This window comes from Rhinichthys klamathensis, unplaced genomic scaffold, assembly GCF_029890125.1.
Source record: "Rhinichthys klamathensis goyatoka isolate OS25496 unplaced genomic scaffold, OSU_Roscu_1.1 h1tg000196l_1, whole genome shotgun sequence".
Taxonomy (NCBI): Eukaryota; Metazoa; Chordata; class Actinopteri; order Cypriniformes; family Leuciscidae; genus Rhinichthys; species Rhinichthys klamathensis.
In genome coordinates, this window is record NW_026606722.1 from 2,548,574 (window position 1) to 2,575,689 (window position 27,116).

At 38.1% G+C, this 27,116-nt stretch overlaps 1 protein-coding gene across 2 annotated transcripts; it reads right to left on the reverse strand.

Moving 5' to 3' along the window:
* Nucleotides 1-405: 405 nt before the first annotated feature.
* Nucleotides 406-26,791, reverse strand: tagapb (T cell activation RhoGTPase activating protein b). Of its 2 annotated transcripts, XM_056262675.1 has the most exons (14): nt 26,626-26,791; nt 19,569-19,654; nt 18,262-18,432; nt 11,256-11,420; nt 5,948-5,989; nt 5,622-5,706; nt 5,354-5,407; nt 5,047-5,116; nt 4,675-4,823; nt 3,987-4,148; nt 3,783-3,892; nt 3,275-3,455; nt 2,781-2,889; nt 406-2,221 (listed from the first exon to the last, which is right to left on the reverse strand). In XM_056262675.1, exons 1-14 carry the CDS (start codon nt 26,671-26,673, stop codon nt 1,017-1,019), a joined length of 2,637 nt encoding a protein of 878 aa, XP_056118650.1. In that variant the 5' UTR covers nt 26,674-26,791; the 3' UTR covers nt 406-1,016. The 2 variants fall into 2 exon arrangements, with proteins under 2 accessions (XP_056118650.1, XP_056118651.1); XM_056262676.1 differs by lacking the exons at nt 5,622-5,706; nt 5,948-5,989; nt 11,256-11,420; ... (1 more) ...; nt 19,569-19,654; nt 26,626-26,791 and adding an exon at nt 5,507-5,589.
* Nucleotides 26,792-27,116: the final 325 nt, after the last annotated feature.

Genomic DNA, 27,116 nt, shown 5'->3' on the forward strand with positions numbered 1-27,116 from the left:
TTTTTGTTGTTGTTGGTATCCCAAAGGAACAAAGATTAAAAAGATTATTTCACCTAAAAATGAAAATTCTGTCATCACTCAATCTCATGTCATTCCAAACACAAACAGCATGATTTTATTCTTGTGGAACACTAAAGATTAATTTGAGTATTTTTATCCAGGCAACTACAATGAATCTGCAAAATGACAAACAAACAAATATCAGTCAGACAAAAAAAAAAAAAAAAAACACATGCTCCTTTCATAAAGCTGGAAATCTCTAATTACCTTTCATTATAATTGCGAGGAAAAGAGCAACCAGTATTTAATTCATTTGGAACAACATGAGGGTAAGCAAATAATGTTACCCAAAAACCCTACGACTCAATAGCTTTTCGAGACGGTCAGGGATGAGTTCAAACGATGTGGCCTCTAAGATTCTTTATTGTAGTGAAATAAAAAGTAGCAATATTACAGAAATCTTGTATTTTACAGCTGTACATTGGGACTACATCAAAATTATTCAGTTACAAACAAACACTATTTATTATACTATACAATTTAATTGTTGTAAATGTCTATTTACATAGCTTCATACTGGCAAGAGTTTAAAATGATTCAATATTAGCATATAAAATCACTGTAACACTATGTGTCACTAAGTCAAACAGTTGAGCTTAACAGTTGCAGGTTATTTTAAAGCTGAAGTGTGCAATTTTTCTATGTTAAAATATGTTGTCCTATCCCAACTTAACTTTAGAGTCAGCTATAAGGAAGCCATTGGGTTGATCTACCTGAAAAGTGTTTACATTGTGGCACTATCAAAACATTGCTCTGCTTGGTTGATTATCCTGACCAGGCCAACATGGCAACAGTGGATCAACCAATGATGTGAGTTTGGGGCAGGGCAATCTGACCGATGGGAGGAGTGTTTGGGAAACCTGTTTGAAAACAAGGTGATACTAGTGGCACACAAATCACACACTTCACCTTTAAATCTTAGCAGGAGTTCAGTTTCACAATTAAGAAAGAAACACTCACACATAAGATTCCTTAGCATAGGAGAACTCCTCAAATACAGGTTGACTACACCTGTGGGACACTTTGTCGTTCCTCGTCTGGGATACCGACTCAGACATTGCCCTCTGCCGGAACGATACCGGCTGTGGTTCTACAGATTGAACACTTTCTGTGAAAGTTTCTATGAATTCTGTGGGTTCGTTAACTTTGTAAATATCCAATAGGTAGTCGTTCATAGAAATGGGGCGAGATTTCCTGCCCAGCTCTCTGGCGTGTTGGACTGTCATGGCCCTGTACTGTGGAGGGGCTGGTTGTGCTCCGGTCTGCAGCGCCTGCTCGTAAGATGGGGGGCTGCATGGCATACGACTATCCACCTGTTGGAAGACTTCGATGGCGGAGAGAGGCCGTCGACGCCGGACAAGCTCATCAATGTTCTCTGTCTCATTTTGTGAGTCCTCTTGGAGCGTTTCACAAGGGAAGGCAACTTCCTTCTGAGATTCCCCTTTTTTCAGACTGCCTCTGTTAAATGCAAAGTTTCCAATGCTTTTGGCCCTCATTGAGAGGGATCGTCGGTTCACTTCAACGTCTCCTTGGTTATGTCTAGACTTACTCATAAAGGATGAATGCCTAGTAGACTGGCTTTTGCGAGGGCTTGCAGGGGATGGGAGTGGTGAGGTGGTTATTGATTGCTCTGAGAGAGTTGAGGAGCTACTATCTGAGGAACAAAACGATGGGCAGGAACCAGCCTTAGATGTTGGAGAAGACACACTGATGGGCATGTTCAAACTCCCAACCACTTTCTTGAGAGACATGTCGGATCTTCGGTTCTCACAGCGGTGGGGATGCAAGAAGGAGTCATCTGAGTTCTGCTTCTTGAGTGGTTGGCTGTCAAAGTCTTCCTTCTCTGTCGAAAAATCATCATGGCTGCGGGCAAGTTGTCTCAAACCCGTTATGGAGGTAGAAGGAAAAATGGAGGGCTCAGAGCACCGGCGATTGAAAGGGTTTGTGAAAGTGTCAAATATAGCGTCAGAGGAACAAGACTGAATGTCAGAGCGTCCTATCTTGCGTAGGCCTGGGCTCCCACGTGGCATCATGTTGTCCTCTTGAGTCTGGCTCTCAACTTCCATGCAGTCACAATCAACATCAGGATCTGTGCTGTCATACGCTGAGTCATGCTGGTGGACATCGAAGGATATATCGGGGGACATCAAGGAGGCTGAATCTGTTGAGAATAAATCAATGTTAAAGGTCTGCGTGGCTCTGTCTTGCTATCAAAACAATTCTCTGTTCGTTCGAGCATACCAGCCAGCCCAACATTTGCTCTACCAATGAGGTTGAGTCGTAGCTCTAGACGGTCAAGCTGATATTTGGAACATAGTAGCTGATCAACTTGCAAAAGCTGGCCAGCTCGGACCAGTTTAGATCAGCTAAAAACTAGCTACCCTGTTCCAAAACACAGCTACTAGCTTAAGCTGGATTTTCTAATAGGGATTGATGTCATGCAAATCATCAGAAACATCGGCTTTAAGGCCTATTTCTAAATGCAAATTAACACCATGCATAGTTTGGTAAACATTCTGTTGAGACTTGAGGTTGTGGAGCTTGTGATAGGTTGGATATTATTTATTGAGTTTGAATAAATGCCATAATATGATTTATTGCAATATGGGATAAAATGGCCTCATGTCAAATCAGAAAGGGCTTATCAATGGTGCATATATCTTAAAGTACATTTAGGAATTACATTTCAGTTCTTATTTAAATAGTTAAGATGTATTTACCTGACTTGTCCATGGAGTCCTCTTCCTCCAAATCCCCAAAAAGCATCAGGATAGTATGTCCAAATACCTCAGAGCAATTTTCAATTAGGAACTGGATAAGTCTTGTGACCTAAAAAACAAAATAAAAATAATTATATCTCTTTAATATAATGTGTTGAGTTTTGCAACAACTTTTTGTTTTGACAACTCAGTGCCGCAGTGCTTTTGGTGCTGTGGTTTCTTATGCATCTAAACCGCACTATGCATATGACAGTGCCAAGTTTTGATCTTAAATCAACAGATTAGTCAAATCGAGACTGCAGAGGTGGATCATGAAAAAAGAAAAAATGAAAACATTGAGGAGACTTTTGACATATATTCTTGCTCAGACACGATACAGACTAAGCTAATTTATATGTTTAGAGCTATAGGCTCAACACCAAGGCAGACTCCAAGAAACCATTTCATGGTTCTTTAAAAAAAAAAAAAAAAAAAACTCCAGCCACGTGTCTGACCTTTTCTACATCATCCCTGTCTAGGGGCTGGCTGTCACGATGCAGCAAGGTTGGAGCAATGCACACTGCCAGGTTCTTGGTATCCATTTTGTTGGTTTCTGAATGCTGACTGATGTGGTGAAACAGGCACAGCAGGTGCTGCAGGAGAAGACTGTTTGCTTTGGGCAACTTCTCGGCCATTCTGAGAGCAGAGAACAACAGAGAAAAAACAGTCAGGTCCTTTTTCTATTAACCACTCCTCCCATTTTAATTTTGATGAGGGAAGGACAAAAACAGAACCACCTTTCTGACATTTTGTAGCCAGACTTCAGCTTCCAATTTCCCTATTTTCAAATCTCCGAAGAGTACATAGAAAGCCCACAGAAAAGTCCCGTTTCTATCATCACATCTGTGCCAGGGACTTTTTTTTTTTTTAACAGCGCACACATCTGCTCACAGTTTCTCTCTACCATCCACCCTGAAACTACAGTGAGTTTACAGCTAGGTCACAAGAGAGAGTCCTACTCACCTTCTCAGCTCATTTTGAGCATCCTCTGCCCTCTCTTTCTCCAGAGCACTGATCCAGCTTTCATAGTGCTCAAATACAAGAAGGCCTCCAGGGAGTTCCCTCAGGTATATCTGTCAGTACATTCAAATTAAAGAATTGACTTATTGCTTAACAGACACCTCAAAATAGAAATGATTCAATTATTCAATTATATGTATTATTCACCTTCAACAATCCAACCAAGAGTGTCACAGGCAGGGCTTCCATCTCTACCTCGGCCCCAGAGTTCAGCTGATCTCTGAGGGCATTCAGGTTTTTGGTGCTGCATGGGACTCTGAAAACACCCTCAGTAAATGGACCCTTCCTGAACAGCAACATGAGTGTTTCCTGTTGGAGGGCCAAAAACACGAGAAGCTTGAGGCATGTAAATCTTCTACCGAGTTTAAAGGCTGAAGTCAACATGAAATTGATCCTGGAGTCAAAAATGTGCCATATTTACTTTTCTTTCTGGTGCATGTATGATTCATCAGTGCATGTTATTCCAAAGAAAACAAACAAAAAAGGAATGTCTTCATAGTCTGTCATCAAAATGTAATGACTTGAAACGATTTTTCTATGACCCAAGGCCAATTTACTTTTTTGCATACCATCAGTTTCCTCCGTCTTTGGTTTGACTGATTCTATAAAAACGTTGTTTTTGCCATATTCTTGTCTCCAATCAGAATTATCTCGAACGTTTTTGATTGAGGTCTGGATAAGGTTGGCAAGAAATTACACAATCCCTGTCAAAATAAACATCACGTGTTCTACTGACTGCATCTGTGGTGATGTTTCTGAAGACACATTGCTATTTACTTGTTCTTAGATAACAACTCATAAGATAATAATACATCAATATAATATACTGACGTACAGTAATTGGTTTTGGAAGTGTGGTGTCATCTTGTAGATGTCGTCCAAACAGCAAGTTCTTGGCATTGGACTCAGGATGAGCAGGAACGCTTGGGTTTGGAGAGCTTCTCTTCAGCTTAAATGGGAAAAAGTTCCTTTTGCCTCCATTCTCTGTTCAGGTCAAGAAAAATACAATATAAGCATTACTTCAAATTGAACAACAGTTTATCTAAGATGTTTACTACTAGAGTAAAGCAGTCTTCAAACTGTGTTTTTCACACTTTTATTTTTACACACACACTCAGTTTCACTGTTTTTTTTTTTTATTTGTTTCTGGCGGGCACCTAACCAAACATGTGGTTTCGAACAGCCATTTTGACTAGTTTAAACTCACCAATAGGCTGCTGTGAATGTGCCTCCTGGTTATGAAACTGCTTTGGGAGGGTGGAGATTTTGCCGTTGCCCTGGGAACAGGCACATGTTTGTCATGAGCACATGAAGGAGTATTAGGGTGTGACTTCAAATTACACACATGCAACTGTCAAAACTACGATACATTTTTTCATTAATTTTTAGCATCCTTATTTGTGTTGCTGTAGTCATTTTTAAGTGTCATTGGAAGTAACGTTTAGAAAGAATGTGTTTGCCAAAGGTTAAAATCTACTGTGAATTGGTGAATACAAGAAAAATTGAGAGCTCACATCAAAAGGCAACTCTACGCCAGAGTCCATCCCAACTCCACTTAGAGTTTTATTCTGTAAGACAGAGAAAAACAGCAAAATAAATGTCAGTTGATTATCTGTACGGCAAGACCCAAAGGTATTTCCACTCACAGACCAAGGCTGAGGACTTACATCATCGGAGATAAAAGGCATAGAAGAAAAATATCCCATTCCAAGCATTTATGCAGTTTGACCCTTGGAAATCTGATCACTAATGTTTATGAATCAGTGACAGAAGAACGCGTACCGTGGTATTGCCACTCAGCACCTTCATGAGGACGCTGGGCGGTGGGGAACTGCTGCCTGCACTCGATCTTGCCTCTGCAGTTTTCCTGCAATGGCATTTGAAATTGCAACATTATCTGTTATGCGCCACACATATAGTGACTTAACACCAAGAAGTTCACCACATACTAATAGACTTCTGCGTCTGTAATCGGAGAGATTTGCATTGACGGTGGGGTTCAGAAATCTAAATCCACTTTTTAGCATAACAAATCGAATTAACCTTGAATTTCAGAATTAAGTATGTTCCCCTTTTGCATTTATGATATGTACTAAATGACACCTCACCTGTGTAGAGTCTCCAACCAGTGATCCTTTAGCTCAGGCAGACTGCAAGTGAGAGAACAGCATGGTGTGAGTTAGTAATCCACAGAGAGTGTAGAGCGCGTGATTATGTTGTGAATATGAAGAGGCCACACACGCTCGACCTCTTTACAACAGAAAGGGCAGGAAAGTCTCAGTGAGTCATGAGTACAGGAAGCAGTATCACAGCGACAGCTGCCACTTCCTCATTTCAGTGTGGCTTGTTGGCGACAAGTGGAAAGTTTGTCTTCACAACTTGCAGTTAATTTTCGAAAGTTAGATTAGGCCTAATAAAACGTGTAGGAAGACTGAAATGTGTGTAATCATTTATATTTTTGGAATAGTGTGAAGTATAGATGCTTTCTGCAGAAAAGATGACTAACATCTTATTTTCAAGTTCTGCCTTTCTCGCATCTTGTTTTAGACATGGTTATAGGTGCATAAATGTGACATACACATTCAAAGCTGAATTATCCACTGTGTTTTATAACCCTAACATGTTGTTATTCGCAGTAAAATGTAGTATTTAAAAATGTTGCATGCAAATTTAGCCATTTTACAAAGTAATGCCACTGAATGTGCCTTGACTTTTTTTTTTTTTTTTTTACAGGTGAACTGTCACAGACCCCAGTGTGATTTCTCAGAAGTGTAGTACCCAAGACACATTTTTTGAAGGTCTCGAATGCTTGGCTTTGTGCTCAGTGACCCATTTTTGTTTTGATTTTGATGTTTGTTTTTGGATCACTGTCCTGTTGGAAGATCCAAACATGGCCCGTTATAAGATTTCTAGCACAGGTTGTCATGGATCTGGAATCTGAAGGATCTGGAGAGATTCTGTATGGAGGAATGGTCTCTGATCTCTTGTCAGTCGTTCTCTAAACTCATCAGGCATTGTAGGAGAAGACTCAGAGCTGTTATCTTGGAAAAAAGAGGTTGCAAAAAGTATTTAATAAAAGGTGGCAAATAATTGTTCCCAATGTGTTTTGGAGAAGAACATTTATTTCATGATGTGATTTCCCCCCCCCCACTTTCAATTCTTTTACTTCAATGAAAGGCTAGATTTTTGCTATTTTTTTAAATAAAATATCAAAAGTATTAACAATGCAGATTTATTTTTACAGCCATCTTTGATTCATATTTACCAAGGGGGCAAATAATTCTGACCAGCACTGTAAAGTTGTATGCCAGAACTCGGTATTGATTTGTGATTGGATGTAAAATGTCCTGCTTCAAATGCAATCAATAACTTATTTCTAATTTGATTTCTTTTGTTACTGTTGTGCATGGTCAAACAGTAATGTGTCACAGTCTTCGTCTGCACCAGTCTGTCTTCGTCTTCACTACACTTCCCAGAATCCTTCTTGTCTCCACACCTGAACTCACTCCCTCAATCACCCACCTGTTCTTCGTCATCATCATCCGTGTCACCTGTCCTCACCTCATTATTGTTAGTTTGTATCTGTATTTAGATTCCTTCTGCCCAGTCTGTCCTGTCGGTTCTTGATTATGTTATTGTGTGTGTGACCTGCCTGTCTGTATCTACCCTGAAGCTTTTATTGAGTAAAGAAGTTTATACTGGACCTTCTGCCTTCTTGCCTTGTCTTCCTCCAACACCACACCGTGACAAAAGAACCGACCAATTTAAAATGCAGGTGGAAGACTGGATATCCCAAAACGGTCTCTCGCTAGAGGAATATGTGGAGGTTTACCTCAACCTTTATCAGGATGTGAGCTGGGATGAGGAATCTCTTAAACAGCAGTTCTGGAGCGGGATGGACGATCTACTCGCTCAGATGCTGCTGTTGGAAGATGTTCATCTCTCTTTTGTAGAATTCATTGACCGCACCTTGTGGGTCTGTGGATCCTCCCTCGCTGTGGGAACCCCGAGTCTCATCCTGCCGAGCCCGAGCTCATTCTTGCCATACCTGGTCTTCACATTCTGGACCAGCCCATTCTCAACATCCTGCCAGAACCCTTGTATCCACCCAAGCCTCACATCAGTCCTTCAGAGCCTTCACCGCTGGTCCCGTCCAGTCCCGAGCCTTCACCGCTGGTCCCGTCCAGTCCCGAGCCTTCACCGCTGGTCCCGTCCAGTCCCGAGCCTTCACCGCTGGCCCCGTCCAGTCCCGAGCCTTCACCGCTGGTTCCGTCCAGTCCAGAGCCTTCACCGCTGGTTCTGTCCAGTCAAGAGCCTTCACCGCTGGTTCCGTCCAGACCCTTCACCGCTGGTCCCGTCCAGACCCTTCACCGCTGGTCCCATCCAGTCCAGACCCTTCACCGCTGGTCCCATCCAGTCCAGACCCTTCACCGCTGGTTCCATCCAGTCCAGTCCCTTCACCGCTGGTTCCATCCAGTCCAGTCCCTTCACCGCTGGTCCCATCCAGTCCAGTCCCTTCACCGCTGGTTCCATCCAGTCCAGACCCTTCACCGCTGGTTCCGTCCAGTCCAGAGCCTTCACCGCTGGTTCCGTCCAGTCCAGACCCTTCACCGCTGGTTCCGTCCAGTCCAGACCCTTCACTGCTGGTCCCATCCAGTCCAGAGCCTTCACCGCTGGTTCCGTCCAGTCCAGACCCTTCACCGCTGGTTCCGTCCAGTCCAGACCCTTCACCGCTGGTTCCGTCCAGTCCAGTCCAGAGCCTTCACCGCTGGTTCCGTCCAGTCCAGAGCCTTCACCGCTGGTTCCGTCCAGTCCAGAGCCTTCACCGCTGGTTCCGTCCAGTCCAGAGCCTTCACCGCTGGTCCCATCTAGTCCAGAGCCTTCACCGCTGGTCCCATCCAGTCCAGAGCCTTCACTGCTGGTTCCAGCCAGTCCAGACCCTTCACCGCTGGTTCCATCCAGTCCAGACCCTTCACCGCTGGTTCCGTCCAGTCCAGACCCTTCACCTCTGGTCCCATCCAGTCCAGAGCCTTCACCGCTGGTTCCATCCAGTCCAGACCCTGCGCTCCCCGTCAGCCCTGCCGAGTCTGCGGTTCACGTCCCGTCTGCCCAGCCAGAGACTGTTCACGTCCCCTCTGCCCAGCCTGTTCCTGAGCCTGTCTCAGTCCCCTGGGAAGTCACTGCACTTCCCAGAATCCTTCTTGTTTCCACACCTGAACTCACTCCCTCAATCACCCACCTGTTCTTCGTCATCCGCGTCACCTGTCCTAAGCCTCGTTATTGTTAGTTTGTATCTGTATTTAGTTTCCTTCTGCCCAGTCTGTCCTGTCGGTTCTTGATTATGTTATTGTGTGCAACCTGCCTGTCTGTATCTACCCTGAAGCTTTATTGAGTAAAGAAGTTTATACTGGACCTTCTGCCGCCTTGCCTTGTCTTCCTCCAACACCATACCGTGACATTATGGGGGATTGTGTTAATGTTCCAGCATTTAAATAGTTGCCAGCCACCACCAGCATTTTTTTTATCATTTTCCACAATTTTCATGGCTTTTTCAAAAAAAAAAAAACTGTTTCAAGCAACTGTTTGATTACCAACATTCTTCAAAATATCTTCCTTTACCTAACTCATATAGGTTTGGAACAACATTAGGGCGAGTAAATGATGACAGAATTTTATTTTTTTGGTGAACTATCTCCAATTTATTGGTGAAGTCCACCATGGGTGCAAATAAATTGTCTAGCGCAAACCTCAGTAAATCTCATTGCAGGATTTATGTATACTCTCCTCCCATACATTTTGCGTCTGAAAAGGAAGCTCCTATAAATGCATATGCAATAATATCAGACACAAAAATAAAAGTGCCTTTTTCAGTGCAAATTTTTCAATGCTTGTCTTTAGTAAATCCTGACAGTGTTTTTTAACTCCAAAAGAGGGTTTTGCTCTAGTGCAAACCTTTAGTAAATCTGGCCCTTAGTTGCATATTAAATGCAGTTAATTGTACTTTTGAGTGTTTTTGTTAATAGGACTTCAGTACATCTTAGTATGTAATTTAATAATTACTTCTTTTAAATATGGTTATTAAATATGCTGATAAGTGGTTTCAATTTATTTTGATGGTCCATTACTATAAGTACCGTTGCACCTACATGTCTAACACTCATTAGAGTGTTAGTAGAGTATTTTGTAGACTGGTGGGTTAGTTGACATGTTGTTGCAAAGTAACTTATAGTCAGTAGAATGAATGTTGGAGGAGCATCACAATAAAGAGTTAGCAGATATTAAGCAGACAGTTTACTAATACTCTAATGAGAGTTAGTTGACATGTAGTTGCAAAGTTACTTATAGTCAACAGAATGTTCAAAAGACCATCAAAATAAAGTGTTACCTGACAAGCATTTATTTTATACTAAAGTAAATATATACTTTAATGTTTTTCCTATTGAAATTTGTGTCATGTATTTAAATATATTTGTAATTACACATTTGTAAAGATGAAGTTGCAATTTAGAATATTTAAAATAATTAGCTATAAATGTAACATCCAATAATACAATAATGTTAAAACGAAGTACCTTACATGTCCTTTAGTATGCTAGTCTTCACATTTCTTTAAAGCATGACAAAATATTAGGTAACACTTTATTTTAAGGTGACGTAGCTACACATTACTATGCCCTTACATTACTATGTAGGCTAATAACAGCAAATTATGCATAAAAACCCTAACCGTAACTCTATTTTAAGTACATAAGTTAACCGTTTCTTATTTAAATAAGTAGAATGTAACTACATCACCTTAAAATAAAGTGTAACCAAAGATTATTAAAAATTAATGATTTGAAATATACAACAAATGCACATTAAATACAATTACCATCATCATAAAGTTCTTCCATTTAATGGCTTGTGTCAAAAACTACATGTTCATGCTGAACACCATAAGTAAATGCAATATTACTTATCACATATACATCTTCCTCTATAAGAAGACAATTTGGTTGCCTATTCTATTACATTAAGGGTTTCTACTTGTTCAAGTAGATTTATTCCTGAGTGGTGCAACCAACTCCTAACACCTGTGAGAACACCTACATACCCCACTTTCATATGAAGCTTTGAAAAACACCTACTCATGATCTCACAATGACTGCAACTTCCTTATACACCTGCTCAAATTGCCCTGCACTTGTCATCATACACTAGCATTCGCATGCTGACTACGTATTATTTTGGTTTGCAGCCTAGTTTCAGCGTCAGACAACATGCCCACAGAATACCCACATGCTTTGCTCTTTGTAACTGGTCGTGCGAACATGTTCTCATGAGTGTTCAGTCTTGCTCCTGGAGATCTTTCTTGCAGAGCTTAGTCCCAAACCACTATTTTTTTCCAATAAAAAATCATTTTAAAGAACTCACCGGAAGGACACCAGGCACAGAGAGACAGACCAAGCCAATGCGATGGAAATCCTTAGATCAACACCTGTCTCTTCGTCTTCTGCCTCCTCATCTTCATTTTCAAAGCTGCACACCCACAGGTCCTTTAGATCAATTCTGTGTTTCAGTCTGTAACTTGCATTTGACCTGTAAACACAGAAATATATATAGGCCTACTCAACTGTCTTGTTATGTTTTGCAATATGGTAATGATCTCCAAGAACATTTTGAATTTTGATTGGCATAATGTACAGTCAACTTGTTATTATCGTAAAATTCTCTGACTCTGACAGGGTATCTGTGAAGTTGTCTATGAATGTACATAATGTACTGTAACATGGAATTGCAATATATAAATGCCTTGTTTAATGATTTAATCACATCATTAAATTGTGTCTTTAACGGACGCTCTGTGACATATTTACGTGCATTTGGTCACCGTACATTGGCCTGTCAATCATCTTGTCACAGTTAACATCCTCCACATTTATTTTCATTTAATTTCCTACTTTATTGGAGAGAAAAGAAGTAGTCATGGGTCTTTGGATCAGGGAACGAATCCTTCTCCAAAGCGCAATGGGTTGTGGGTAATATTAGCCATTAGAGTGTGCACGGATACACACTTCAAAAATCTACTGGAAATATAGACCATCTGGGGACTTTTAGGATACTCTTATCAATATGCTATGCTTTGGGACACACTTATTTTAATCTCACATACTAGCATTGTTACTGATTACATTGATCACCTGTTTTTAGTCGAGTTGCTCATTATCTTGTTTCCCTGTGTATTTATATGCTCTCAGTTTCCTAAGTCCTTGAGTCGGTATTATCTTTATGTTGTGTAGCTGTTACATTTGCTCTTATTTGCCTATCTTTGTTTTGTGTTTTGAGAATAAAACTTAAAAGTTGCAGTTAGATCCACCTCTCCCTCATCTTCATTGTCTATCTGCCGTAACGCCTTTTGATAAAGAATATGTTTTTAAAGGGATAGTTCACTCAAAAATGTAAATTCTGTCATCATTTACTCACCGTCATGTCATATTCCAAACCCATTAAACTTTAATTTATCTTTGAAACAAAAATTTTAATATTTTTTATGAAACCTGAGAGATTGAAAGTCCATGTAACCAAAACTTTGATGCTTCAAAAAGTTCATAAAGAGATTGTGAAAGTGATTCAATCAAGTGGTTTAATCCAAGTCTTCTGAAGAGACACACTGAAGCACTCTGCGTAGGACAACTTTCCACATCTACCAACAAATCTATTCACTAAAAATCAGGGAAAATAATTTGTAGTTCAGCCTATCTGCCTTTTTGGCCTCGGCCCAAACAACCAAACTGCAAAACAAAACTGAAACTCATAAGCATATATTTTTTGATCACATATATTTTGAGACAGAGATGCTCATCTCATAAAAAAATAAAGAAAGAAATCCTTGGCAACATTTGACAAATTATTAAATCAGATTATTAATTCACAAATTGTCATTACACTTCATAACTGTATAGTCCAGGAAAACTGTACAGATTTTACAGTGTTTGGGAAAGTACTGTAGTGGTTTTTGTTGCCATTTACTGCTGTGGAAGAAAAAAAAAAGCACCTTTTACTCCAGGGTTTCACGTACATGTCTTGTCTAGTTCATAGTTTCATTGTCATGCTCTGTTTAGTTTAGTTTTCATTGTTTTCCCTGTCAGAATTAGCCTGAGTCCTCATTCATAGTTTTTGCCATGGTTTCTGATTGAGTTACACATCCTGTTTCTTATTTCGTTATTCATCCCTTGTGTATATTTAAAATCCCCATGAAATCAAAATGTACATTTTTTGGTTTTTAGTATGAATATATTAACCTTACTGTTATCTATAAGCAAATGTGCTCCAAAAACAATGACAAAATTCGCATTTAGAAGATATAGGCCTACATTTTTAAAGGGGTGGTATAATGCTCCTTTTCACAAGATGTAAAATAAGTCTCTAATGTCCCCAGAGTGTGTATGTGAAGTTTTAGCTCAAAATACCCCACAGATTATATTTTACAGCAGGTTAAAATTGTCCCTTTTTGAGGGTGAGCAAAAACGTGTCGTTTTGTGTGTGTCCCTTTAAATGTAAATGAGCTGCTGCTTCTGGGTGGAGCTTCAGTGTGTGTATGTGTGTGTGTGTGTTAGCAGCTCCAATTACCTCACGCAGACAAGCTCTAAAATGTCAGAAACTGTTCTGCCTTTTATGTTTAAACTGGAGTTGGACACTGATGGAGAGAATCAAGAAGAAGTGACAATGTAGAATGCAACAGGACATTTCTGAATGGTTAGTTGATGAATTTATGTTGTGGAGTTAATTATCTTCAAGTCATTGATTAGTATATTCTGTCATGATAATCTATAAATCGCTCGTTTGGGAACTGTTGTAAGATGCCTACAGAGTGACATGCTATTTCTTTGTGTTACGTACTGTATTACAATAAATGTGAAAAGACGGATGCGACAGCTTGAGCAGACTCACAAATGTGCACGACAACAACAACTCTTCCTCTTCTCAACATGGACTGCGTGTTCCCGGGGTCAGGGTGTATGTACATTTTAGGGTTTGTGATGTCACTAAGCAGGGAGGAAGCTCGTGTAGTCCCTGCCAGCCGTTTGTTGTAGTCCTTAATAAACGTTTTCTCAAAAAGCAAATATCTTCCTTTGCTTTGAACTTTGAGCTTTGCAACTTTGCAGATGTTGTTTATGCTCAAACAGCAACATTACACACTAACTTTAGTTATATATATTTATAATGTTGGGGGCGGAGCTTCATATTTTAGAGAGCATTTGATTGGACAAAAAATCTGACGAGAAGCCGAAGTGCATTTTAAAGGTTTCTTTAACTAAAGTTAGAAAAGTGAAATCATAATCAACCACCCCTTTAAAACTTACAGTCTCTCACTTCCGCCAATACGGATCAATGATTTTGATGACATCACTCTGCACTTCAGCTTCTAATCAGATTTTCTGTCCAATCAAAAGCTAAAATTTGAAGCTCCGCCCCCAACATTATAAATAGAGGCTGAAGCTGTGGCTGAAATCAGTCGCTTGTTCACACACAATTACGATTTTCTACAAGGCACATATAAGACTATATAGGGGATAGGGAACAATTAAGACAGTGTAAATATGCTTTCCATTGGGGCGAATGAAGTCTGGTTGGTGTCACGTGAACCACCGCAGCCGCACAGTTTGTTCCGGTCCAGAGACACGATACCACAGAGCAGATCATATAATTGAGTCGCCGCAGACCAGAAAACGTAGCCTGACTTCGTCATACTCATATTCTAGTCAGAATGTGAGTCTGATACTGCTCCATAGGGCTTTGATTATGAGGCGTGTCTTAACCGAACCAGGAAAAAAAAACTCTGCACTCAATTGGATAGACCTACAACCAATCAGAGCAACGCAGTAAGTCAACTACTTTGCATAGCACAGTTGTCAACTACAGAACTCAAATGCACGCACGCTGGAAGAGTAAAATAACGAGTGTTGCTTCTTTTACTTGGTCCTCCATGAGTGCGACCAAAGGAGAAACCACAACGACCACAGGGTTTTCATTGCGTCCCATCTTCTTAGCGACCATCGGAGCCGGCTGATAAGTTACACTTTTGCCGAATCCTGTAGTAAGGACGGCAAAAATATCTTTCCGATCGATAAATGCCTTGATTGCAGTTCTCTGTTCGTCTATTAAAATGAATGCGCTGTCGATTTATTTTACAACAGACGCGATAGCGGAATCTATACATCTCAGTTCTCCAGCTGCAGTCATCGCGCTCTTTGATAACGTGAGGATTACGTCCCTGCAGATCATCTGTCCATCATCGTATAAAGCCCGCCCTGGCAATTTGATTGGCCCGAACATTTTTTGACTGATCATACTTACTCCTCAATGGATCGAGTCCAGACCGAATTTCCCGACCAAAAAATGTTATGGGCGGGGTTCGGGCTGGCATCCAGGCTACAGAAAACGTATCAGATGCATTTGAATTCTACACAGAATGCTGTTTTTTAAAGCGATATGGCTCGGCATTAGAAACAGCACTGACGAGTAGAAGAGATAACACCGGTGCCATGCACCAAAATAAATTACACACTTTGAAACTACACATCCTTAGCATGATTACATTCACTGTTTTGCTTTAGTAACACTTTCATATTAAATCTAAAAGGGGAATCTATTAGACTGTGGCTGTCCAATGTCGCTTTGCCGCTCTGGCCGAACTGTGATATAAACGAAACGCTATTGGCTATTTTAAAAAAAGGGGAGGAGCTGATCGATATTTCCCGCCCTGTCTTCCTGTTTCAGTGGAAATTACGTCAACTCATTGAATAACGCTGCACGTCAGTGTGTGTTTAAGTTCAGTTCTTTCCTCAGTTCTTTCTGTTCATTGCTCGGTATCATCAGTATTAATGTGTAGTGTGTTTTGTTATTCCTGGTGTTTATTAAAAGGATCTATTTGTACATCATGCGTCACGCGTCATTCTTGTAATTTGGATTAAGTCACACTGCAACCGTGACACAGGAGACCTTTAGCCCTGATGAAGGCCTATCTTAATCATCATCATCATCATCACCACCACCATAAGATTAGACCGAATTTTACTGTATCATAACCAGTCTTCAACATATTTATTATAAATATTATATTTCATTTCACTATATTAATATACAGTATAACTTAAAAGTGAATAGTGAATGAAACATATGCAGCGCCAGCATTTATTTTAGATGCCACATTTAAAAAAAAAAGGAAGTAGCTGAATTCCCCTATTTCTGTGACATTTTTATTTCATAAGGTGTGGCTAAAGGCCGCTGTTTAAAAAAGCTGTAAAATCCTGAAAACGAACATTTATATTATCACACTAAGCCTTAAGAAACCAAATTCACTCAGCCATTTGTGCATTTTTTGTGTATGATTTAACACATTTTTGATCTGTTATTTCTGTTCCTCCAGCACCTCTGATAGATTGTTAAGCAACGGGTATTGCATAAGCCTCACCATGGGTCCTGCGTTATGTAATAGTAACGGTTCTATGCAGATTAAAGGAGCTTCTAGTGTTTTAGCATTAGATCTTGGCTCAGTTGTTTTGACCATTAAAACTCATTGGATTATTTTATTTGTTTCTTCAGCTAACTGCAGCTGAGATTATTGGCTTTCTGAGATCCCAAATGGGAGTTTACACAAGTGATGATTGAGTGGCCGAACCATCCAAGCGTCTATTCTCTCACATCAAGGTCAGAGAGTCAAGAACCAGTCAATACAGAAGTAGCAGAGATACTATGTGTGCAGTAGAGTGATAATCAAACCTGCATTAAATATCTGGGCTGTCTAGGGTCTAAACAAGAGCTTGCCACAGCCCAGCTAGTGCTTTAGACAGCCAGAGATGTTCAAATTGCTTCCGAGCAGATTTAAATAGTTTTTTTCTTTCTTTTTTTCTTTTGTTGTACTTTTTTTTTGTGTACAAACCCCAAAATATAATTTAAGATATAGTACCTTACACATAGTCTTCTCCAAAATATTATATTTTTCAACCATTAAACATTTTTGGAATACAATAAAACCCCATATTCCTTAAGGTGAGTCTTTAGACCTGTTCCTTCAAGACCTTTTGTATCATAATCATGAATTAATAAATTTATAGATATTAATGTGGGTCAACATCCACATACTCCATTCCCCATAATCATTTGCCCAGACCATCATCCATTATCACATTCACCTGTGTCGCATTATCCTGTTCAGCTCACACTATAAAATCCTGGTTCATTCTGTTAGTCTCTGCGAAGTCTTGTTAGTTGTACGTGTAACACTGCATTTCTGAGATTTTCCATGTTCCTGGTTTTTGATATCTGCCTGTGTCCTGGTTTTCCCGTTCCTGTCTCACCCTCTGGATTTGTTAGTTTGATTGGACTGATTTACTGTGCTCTGACCTCTTCCCTGTTTTTGAATACGATTGTTGATTACCCTTTCAATAAAACTGCATTTGGATCCTCAACCTTCTTGTCTCGTAGCAGGATGTGACAAACAATAAGGGATCTTAAATTCAAATAATTTATTTATGAATCATACATAAATCACTAGGGCTATTTTCTTGGTCAAAACAGACCTACAATAAAACAGGATTTTAAACAAGAATAAGAATAAGAATAAATAGTGGTATCCTTATAGTAGGTGTCTTTAATTTCTATGTGATCGTATAAAACAATAAAAACAAATATGAAATATATATTTAGGTGGGATACGGGTAAAGTTAGGGACAGGTTTGGTGGTATGGTTAGGTTTAAAGGTGGACTAAAGGGTAAAGAAGCGGTCAACAGTGTAATTTTAGATGTGATTACAGACATAGTTACATAAATAATCATATTCAGAATACACAATAAGTGCATTGAATCAATGGTTAGTTATACTAGTTAAAGACAATATAAAGTGGGCCCAAAATAATTTGGTAAAACTTTATTTCGATAGTCCACTGTAGACATTATACTACTAACTATAAGTAACTTTGCAACTACATGTCAACTAACTGTCATTAGAGTATTAGTAGACTGTCTGCTTAATATCTGCTAACACTTTATTTTGATGGTCCCCCAACAGATATTCTACTGACTATAAGTAACTTGGCAACTACAAGTCAACTTATTCTACTAACCCGAACCCTACCACCTAACCCTAACCTAACAGTCTACTAATACTCTAATGAGAGTTAGTTGACATCAAGTTGCAAAGTTACCCTATAGTTAGTAAAATGTCTAAAGTGGACTATCGAAATAAAGTGAAACCAATAATTTTGACCTCATCTAAATTAGACGTGTATGTGGGGAAATCCCATCACAATCTTTTTGTTTGCTGGGTGATTCCCATTTCATGTCAAAAACGAAAGCAACTCTAAATATAGTAAACCATATTAGTCACATTAGTAAACGTGGATGTTTGTGTATGTGTGCTAACCAGAATAATTCTTACTTGAGCTTGGCAATGACCAGGGCGTCACTCAGGAGGAACAGGTGTCTTTCCCTGGTCTTCAGTCCTTCGGTCAGCTGAGCACATTCATCCAGAATCAGCTCTGAGTTCTCATTGGTCAATCCCAGCACAAAGGGACACTGATCCACCGCCACCACACATCGAGCTTCCTCCCTGAAGATAAGAGAATTTTCACTATAAACCACCAATGCAACAACATTGACCATAAAGGAAATAAAATACGATTGGGAAAATCCAATTGTGTGTGGTTGCTTTAGGTGAAAAGCCCTTGGTAAAATATCAGTGAATTATTCTTTACGGTGTGTCAAACAGTTTTCTTACTCAGTTCAAATGTTTAATCTGTGTAACTGTCAAATCAGCTCAGACAAGATGAAGATCCAGGGGATCTATTTGCAGCCATACTTTATTTATCACAAAAAACAAAGAAGATAATCCAGAGGCAATGAACGTTACAGCTTTGTAAAACAAAGACAACACCGAACAGAGAGAACCAAACTGAGGATTTAAAGTCCCCATGAAATCAAAATGTAGGTTTTTTTGGCTTTTAGCATGAGTATGTTTGCCTTAAGGGCATCTACAAGCTGTGCTCCAAAACAATGACAAAATTCACATTTTGAAGATAAAACCTACAGTTTCCAACTTACGCCAATGTGGATAAATTATTTTGATGACATCACTCTGCACTTTAGCTTCTCATTAGATTTTCAGTCCAATCAAATGCTCTCTGGAATCGGAAGAGTCCCGCCTCCCAACATTATAAATAGAAGCTGAAGCTGGAGTTGAACACGGTCACTTGTTCGCACAATTACTATTTTCTACATGGAATCCCTACTATATAGGGGATATGGAATGATTTAGACTGTGTAAATATGCTTTCCAATTGGGGAGAATGAAGTGTGTTTTCACGTTAGTGTCATGTGAACCACCGCAACCGCACACAATCCGCTCCGGCGTAGTACCGAATTCTGTGACCCTATAAGACTCGGCATTAGAAACAGCACTGACGAGTAGAAGAGATAACCACAGCATGATTACATTCACTGTTTTGCTTTAGTAACAGTTTCATATTAAATCTAAAAGGGGAATCTAATAGACTGTGGCTGTCATAAGATGTCAAATGCAGCTTAACCGAGCTAAACGGCTCTGGTCGAACTCTGATATATATAAATGAAACGATATTGGCTATTTTTAAAAAGGGGGAGGAGCTGTTCAATATGTCCTACCCTGTCTTCCTGTTTCAGTGGAAATTATGTCTATATATATATGTATACTACATATTGTATACATACCTTATTGGGCTCCAGGACATTCCTAAAGTCTTTCCCAGCACCAGGGTTGGTGCAGAACGTCTCCTCTGAGCCAGACATCGCAGGTGCTGTATTAAGCAGACATTGTTTTATTCAATGTTCTTTTTTTTTTTTTTACTTATTTTGTTCTTTTTTAAAATTTGTTCTATTCTATTACTTCAGCTACAAAGCATAGGAACCAGAACAGGTATATTTATGTGTGATAAAAAAGTGTTTGCATCGTACAGATGAAAAAGGCAGAAAGATGATACACATATTCAACTTCCATTTGTTCCATAAAGACTGCTTTCATCCTCTTCCTATTGATACTGGATTTTTTTAAACCTGATGAATTAACATATGGTTGTTTATTTATTTTTTATTTTTTTATTGTCTAGGTTTTCTTTCTCTCTCAGCTATGGCTGTGTTTTGGATGGAAGCACTATAAATTCATTCATTCATTCAAGCATATCATGACCATTGTGTGTTTGCGCTCTGTGCTTGTTGTCATGGCATTCATCCCTGAATTGTGCCTTGGGAGCTGTGGTTCATTGCGTTTTATTTCATCACTACAGCTGGCACTGCTTGTTTGGACATTTGATGTTTATGCTTTGGCAAAAATTGCAAAAAAGTCCTGCACACATAAAGGTTAAAGAAACCCAAAATGCTTTACTGATTTTTTTTTTCTAGTTTTATCTTGCATTTCATCCTTATAATATGCAGCCTTTTTTTTTTTAGCAAATTTTGATAGCATGTTTATGCTTTGTGCAGTGCTTTGAGCACTGGTTCAATATATAAACAGCGATGGGTAAGCTACTCTTAAAAAAGTATTAAAAAAGTAATTAATAGCTGCTAATTACATTTTCAACACTGTAATTAGATTACTGTATTAATTACTCTCTCTAAAAAGTATTGTATTACTTATTACTAATTACTCTCTAAATCCCATATCAACCTCAACCAGCTGAATAATACAAGGATAAACACGAAACTTTTAGCTCTTTCAAATAAATAATATAAAATTGCATAAATTCTTCTTCAACTGACCAAGTATTTAAATGGAGGTTACATTAAAAACATACTTTTAAACATTAGATATTAAATGTTGATGTTAAATCCCCTATTGTTTTATATAGAATTGTTGTGGTCTATTCAGTATTTAAAAGTAACTGTATTAAATTACTGAAAAATTAAGAGTAATCCCTTACTTTACATTTTTCAAGGGAAAATTAATTATATTACAGTAATTAATTACACCCAGCACTGAGTATAATAAGTATACGGAATCTATAAAAAATTTTGATAATAGTAATAATAGTATTAAGTACTGTGACACAGCTGGACAATTTGCTGTCAACATTAAGTCTTAATATCATGTGATTGTACATCATTTTAATCATATTTCTTAAACGAACCATTTATTTATTAGTTTATTTAAAAAAAACATTAGCAAAAAACATCTTGTACCTTTAAAAATGTTCAATTTTTACTACTGAAGAATATGTGATGACAAACCTTGTCCACAGAATGTGTTTACAGCTAAAGTCAAGTCAAGTCACCTTTATATATTCAACTTTTATATAAGTCAACTTTTAACAATATAGATTGTTTCAAAGCAGCTTTGCATTGATAATAATAAAATAGGAATAGGAATAAACTAAATAATGACCTAATTAGAATCGTTGCAAGCTAAAATATGCCATGGCTTATGGCTTATCTAGACTTAAATTAGAGAATGTCTTAACAAGGCGGAAAGCATCCCATCAGTTTACACGACAGCTTGGTCGTACAGGATTATGTTTTTAAAGACAGGAAATGGCCGGCTGCTTTCCTGTTTCCATGGTAACCTAGGCCAGAAGAGATGGTAAACATGCAGACCTTTAAGAGATGTGCAGGTTAATGTTTTTTAAAGGCAGACTGCTTCAGAGCAGTATTAAAGGGACATTTAAATACTCCCATTGCAGGCCATAGAAATGCACAACATGACAATTCAGCACATTGTTTTTTCTTAGAAGTTATTGATTCTGCAATCATATTTTCACTTAAACATAACTGCTTTGTTTGTGCACCTCCTGTTGGTAAAGGAATGAATGACCTCTATTGGAGAAAATAGTCCCATATCTTTCGAGAGCAGTTCTCATTATTTCCTATCAAATAAGCAGGTTTTGTAAACCACTGAACATTCTGTTCTCTTATTAGGCCTGGACTTGGCTCTGACTGAGCTGCATTTTTCACCCTTTCTTTGTAAAAGTTCATTAATCTGAGCAAGGGTCATTTACACTTTATGCAAAATGAAACCTCCACTTTCGTCTTCTTTTGTTTTTAATCACACTACTTGTCAGCGATCTCCACTGATTTGGCTTCAATGACATTCAGGCTAAATCCTGATTCACAGTGGACCCAAAAAGCATTTGGTCCCTTAGGTCACAAAATCCCTGAATGGCATTGGATGACATACAAAATATCAAACCAGTGGCATTTGCACACAACTGAGTCTAGATGTTTTCTTAGAACTTTATTTATTGGAGCCATTTTGTAATTACATTTTAAATGTGCAATGCGGTCTGATTGGCCGGCTGGACTGTGTGCTGTGATTGGTCAACTGCTTCGAGCGTGTTTGGGAAATATCACACCCCTTACCATAACCGCATTTGATCTGGATTAAACAGCGTCTCTTGGACATGTTAACAACAAACTACTAACGCAACTCAACCAGGCCGTGCTTTTAAGACGTGCTTTTTTGGGGTGGTAAATAATGGCGCAAATACACTGTAAAAAAAATCCCGTTGTTTTTACGGAAAAAACTGGCAGCTGTGGTTACCAGAACTTTACCGTCAAAAATACGGTATCAACGTTTTTGGTTTTACAGACTTAACTTAAAATTTACAGTAATAAACCATAATTCATTATCTGACATAATGATAATTTACCAACCTATTGAAGTATTAATATCTGTTTTGTACCATTGTAATACACTGACAACCAACAATCATCACAGCAGTGATGAGAGTCACATGATAAAAGACAGTTAATACTATTATATTGAAGCTGCACAGTGTTATTCGCACAAACATTAAACACCATCATGGTAACACACATGAAATTTAAAAAATGCAATAAACATTAATTTAACAACATTAAATGTAACATAAAACCCTAATGTACATAACTGATTAGAAAAGAACTAGAAAACTAAGAAGAAACATAGTTATTTCAACAAAAATAAATCAAATGTGAAGTGTCATGCAGGGAATTGTCGGAATGTCAATTTACGGTTTTTCACTGTAAATTATACAATGAGTTGTTCTTTTCACTTTCAAAAACTGTAAATTTAACGGTCTTTTACAGTAAAATTACATTAAATGTACCGTTAGATCTATCACAGTTATTTACCGTATATAGTAAGGAAACTTTCTGTTAACCAATTAACAGTTTTGCACTGTAGCATTTTTACAGTCTTTTACTGTTAAAATCACGATCATTTTTTACAGGTAAATTGACAAGCACAAACCTTAGTCATCTTGTGTGATTCATTTTAATACTCTCCTCCCATAAATTTTGAATCTGAAAAGGAAACTCTTACAAATGCATATGTAATAAAGTCAGCCGCAAAAATAACCCTGTCCACGCCTTCTCAGCGCTAACTCTTCACCGTGTGGCCATCTGGCCCTATAGGTGTCCTAGCAGAGTAACCACAGGTGGAGTTCATTACATTGCCCTGTTTACACCTGGTATTACTGTAAGATGCGTTTCGGTCGATCGGATCACAAGTAGACGAGGGAGACGCATACAATTTTACACCCGGTGTTTTAATCCGCCTCTTTTGTCCACTATTCAACCACTTCTGTCCTGATTTCTTCGAGGGGAGGGTCTATGGGCGAATAAATGTATGGTTTTCAACTACCTCTGGAAGTGGTCGAAAGTGGACAAGCACAAAACGTTTTAGACCCCTTTTACACCTGTATTTAGCGTAGTCCACTTGTGATCCGATCGACCAAAATGCATCTTGATACCAGCTGTAAATAGGGCCATTATGGACATATTCTACTAATGTTTGACAACTAGAAAATGTCCAAATACTTTTAGTATACATACTTGGTTTGACATAGGCCTATGGGATTCAAACATAAGTGTGGACCATAAGTGTGACTTAAATGTTTTTAACGGTGAATGAGCTATTTCATATTTTACTGTTATCAAAATGCATTTTGTAAAGCCAACAAATTTGTTTGACATTTTTTCTAACCAATTCATTATGAAATACAAATAGACCTGTCAAGAATTTGCCAAATAGGCATGTTGGATAAAGAAGCTGCATTTCAAAAATGATTGTACAAACTGTCATTGTGCATATGTAATTAATTATGCATTCATATGTGAACAATTGAGCATTTTCTTTAGTATGCACTTTAATATTCACATATCATCAGGGTGTAAGAATCTCAACATGAGTCCCACCAGAGACAAAAACTATTCAAGCACAGCATGCATCAGCTATTTAGTATATTTTAATGCAACATGGCATAATTACAGAGCCTTTCTGGAACCTTCTTCCGCACTATTGCATTCTGGGGCAATTATGCGGCCCCAAACAAATGATCACTTGTTCACGCAGCCAGTGAAAAACAAGTCTGTGTCATTTGTATAGCATGGAGCCAATTTATCAGTCTGTCTGAGATTGGCAAAGGACTCTGGCTTCAAAAAGGAGAAAAAAAATCACTTTATTCAGTTCTATGCCATAAAATCTCTCTATTTGAAACGGTATTCTTCACTATATGCGAGTCTTCAGTGTATAACAGTGAAGTTATGGCAAGTCAGACTCCACTCACAGTGTTTCACTTTAACCAGTACTTATCACTGTAGGAAACATAAGAGTTCACTTTCTTATTTTTAATAGGTAAGCAGACTATTTAATCATACAAATAATCAAACTAATTCATAAAAAAACAATATAAATATAAATATTAAATAAATATTTGAATAACCTTAAAAAACAGAGAATTATTCATAATTATTTAAAATAAATAAATAAACATTTTTTTTTACTGTATCACTTTCTGATAGAATCAAACTAGGGTAACAAAAATGTTTGGCCTGCCAATAAGTGCTGAATGAATGAATGAATGAATGAATGAATGAATGAATGAACCAATCAATCAATCAATCAATCAATCAATCAATCAATCAATCAATCAATCAATCAATCAATCAATCAATCAATCAATCAATCAATCAATCAATCAATCAAATTTTCTGATACAATTATGCTATAACATTTATTAACATGCTAGTAAGTGCTTATTTGCAATTGGTTATTTTAGAAGTTGGTCATATATTACAGAATAAAATAGGCCACTTAATACAAGTCTACAACTTGAGTCCACATCATGTATAAAACATAATACAAATATATAATAGTTTCAAAGTTGTAAAGTTAATATAAATAACAAAACATTAGGAATGTAACGATACCCTCATGTCACAATTCGATACATATCACAATACTAAATTCACGATACGATATTATTGCGATACTCTAAGACATGGTAAAAGGTTAACAAAAAACGTACTGTTGATTAAAATGCTAAATTTGATATTACATTGGGGGTGTAAATGAATAGGCTCGGACTTGGTGCTGGTAACCCAAAGCACAGGACAATGGTGACACCAGAATAAACATATGCACAGTGGTGGAATGTAACGAAGTACAAATACTTCGTTACTTTACTTAAGTAAATTTTTCACGTATCTGTACTTTACTTAAGTAGAATCAATAGTGCATACTTTTTACTTTTACTTCGTTACATTTTGCAGCAATTATTATACTTTCTACTCCACTACATTTCTACAACGTTCTGTTACATTTTCGTTAAATTTTCTGATCAGTTTTCCCCTGCCAAAACGTCATCCTGACCGTCTGTTCATCGCACGTTTCTGTCTCACCAGTGAAGTTTGGTTGCCATAGATATATCAACCCGGTCACACTAAATGCGTCTCTATAGCACGCAGTGTTTATTGTGCAATTTATACGCGAAAATTAGTTTTTACATGCATAGGAAACGCATTGGTAGGTTTAGTAGTGATGTGGGGTGCGTGTGTATTATACGTTTGGTTAGGATTAGTATGGCAAGCCAAGAGGTTCAGAATTACGCCATAAATGAATCGCGTTTACAGCCAAACGCCGTCATATACGGCGTTTTAACATAATATGTGTGTTTATATATATATATAGTAAGGGTATATAGTAAGCTTGATGTGCATATTGCCTAATTGCAAGCTTGTGTTCAGAAATGGTGACAAAAACTTAAAATATAACTGCTTTTCCATCATATTGAACATCATTATATGAGTATTAGGTTGAATGAGTTAGAATTAACTGTTTTATTAATCATTAGAATATAGACATTAAGAGAACAAATTGTTATGCAAGTACTTTTACTTTTAATACTTAAAGTACATTTAAAATCAGGTACTTTTTACTTTTTACTTAAGTAGGGTTGTCACTGTGGTACTTCTACTTTTACTAAAGTAAATATGTCTCTGGTTATTTGTACTTTTACTTAAGTACTGAGATTCAGTACTTCCTCCACCACTGCATATGCATGATTCTGAAGCTGAAAATAGAGAATTATTTTAGACGAAAATGTTTGCACTCTGTCACTGACTATATATATTTAAAATAATGTAGGCCGCTTTTTACTGCAAACAGAAGACATTTGCCATTATCAGAACCCACATATATTCCAGCATTGCATTATTATATAAACATTATATATAGTACTGGCACTAAAACTCTGTAAACTTGATTTTTTTTCTCACACAGAAATTATACACAATACATATTGTCCCTATCCACGAAACATATTGATGCATTATTGTATTGCGACATATTGTGACACCCCGTCAAAACATACATTGTATTCTTTGTATAATTTATACAAAATTCCATATTATTGTAAAACTTTGTTTATAGACCCATAAACTAGAATCATAAGAATTTGTATTTGTATTTTAAAAAGTAAGCAAAACCTTTGATATCCCCACCCTCAGAGGTACTCACTGGCTGTATGGGGGCAGTGGTGCCATCATAACTTCCTCTCCTTCTCATTCTGAGAGACCTTTTACCAGCACAAGCCCGCTCCCAGAGTCTCACACTGTTTATCCCGAAGATACTTTTCCAAAACTGGAGGCTTTGAGAAGAGTTTTCAGCACCCTGCTTGCGATCCAGTTTGAAATGAACGTTGGCTTCTCTTAACTGGCATCTTCAGCAGTAACTAATGAGCCTGAGAACAATGGAGGACAAATGGGAGGAGAGAGTGGTTCCGCTTGACCTGGACCAAACCTGCCTGCTGTGGCAGCCACTTGTTCTTTGGGCTTTTTCAGCCATGTTTGCTCTGACACAATTAAAGCTGCTGCTCCCCTGTTTACAAGCTAATGATGATCGGCTCTCACAAGAACAACACTGGTTTAGCTGTTTAAAATCCAACAAGAGAACGAGAATGTCCTTAACTCACCCAACAAGCAAACCCCACCTGAACTTTTTGGGTACAA

What these genes read in the sequence shown, in the direction of transcription:
- tagapb (XM_056262675.1), bottom strand. Translation starts at nt 26,673, where the DNA reads ATGAGAAGGAGAGGAAGTTATGATGGCACCACTGCCCCCATACAGCCA. An exon ending in CCACTGCCCCCATACAGCCA is followed by an intron (nt 19,655 to 26,625) that starts GTGAGTACCTCT and finishes TGCTTAATACAG; the next exon opens with CACCTGCGATGTCTGGCTCA. An exon ending in GGACTCCATGGACAAGTCAG is followed by an intron (nt 2,222 to 2,780) that starts GTAAATACATCT and finishes TATTCTCAACAG; the next exon opens with ATTCAGCCTCCTTGATGTCC.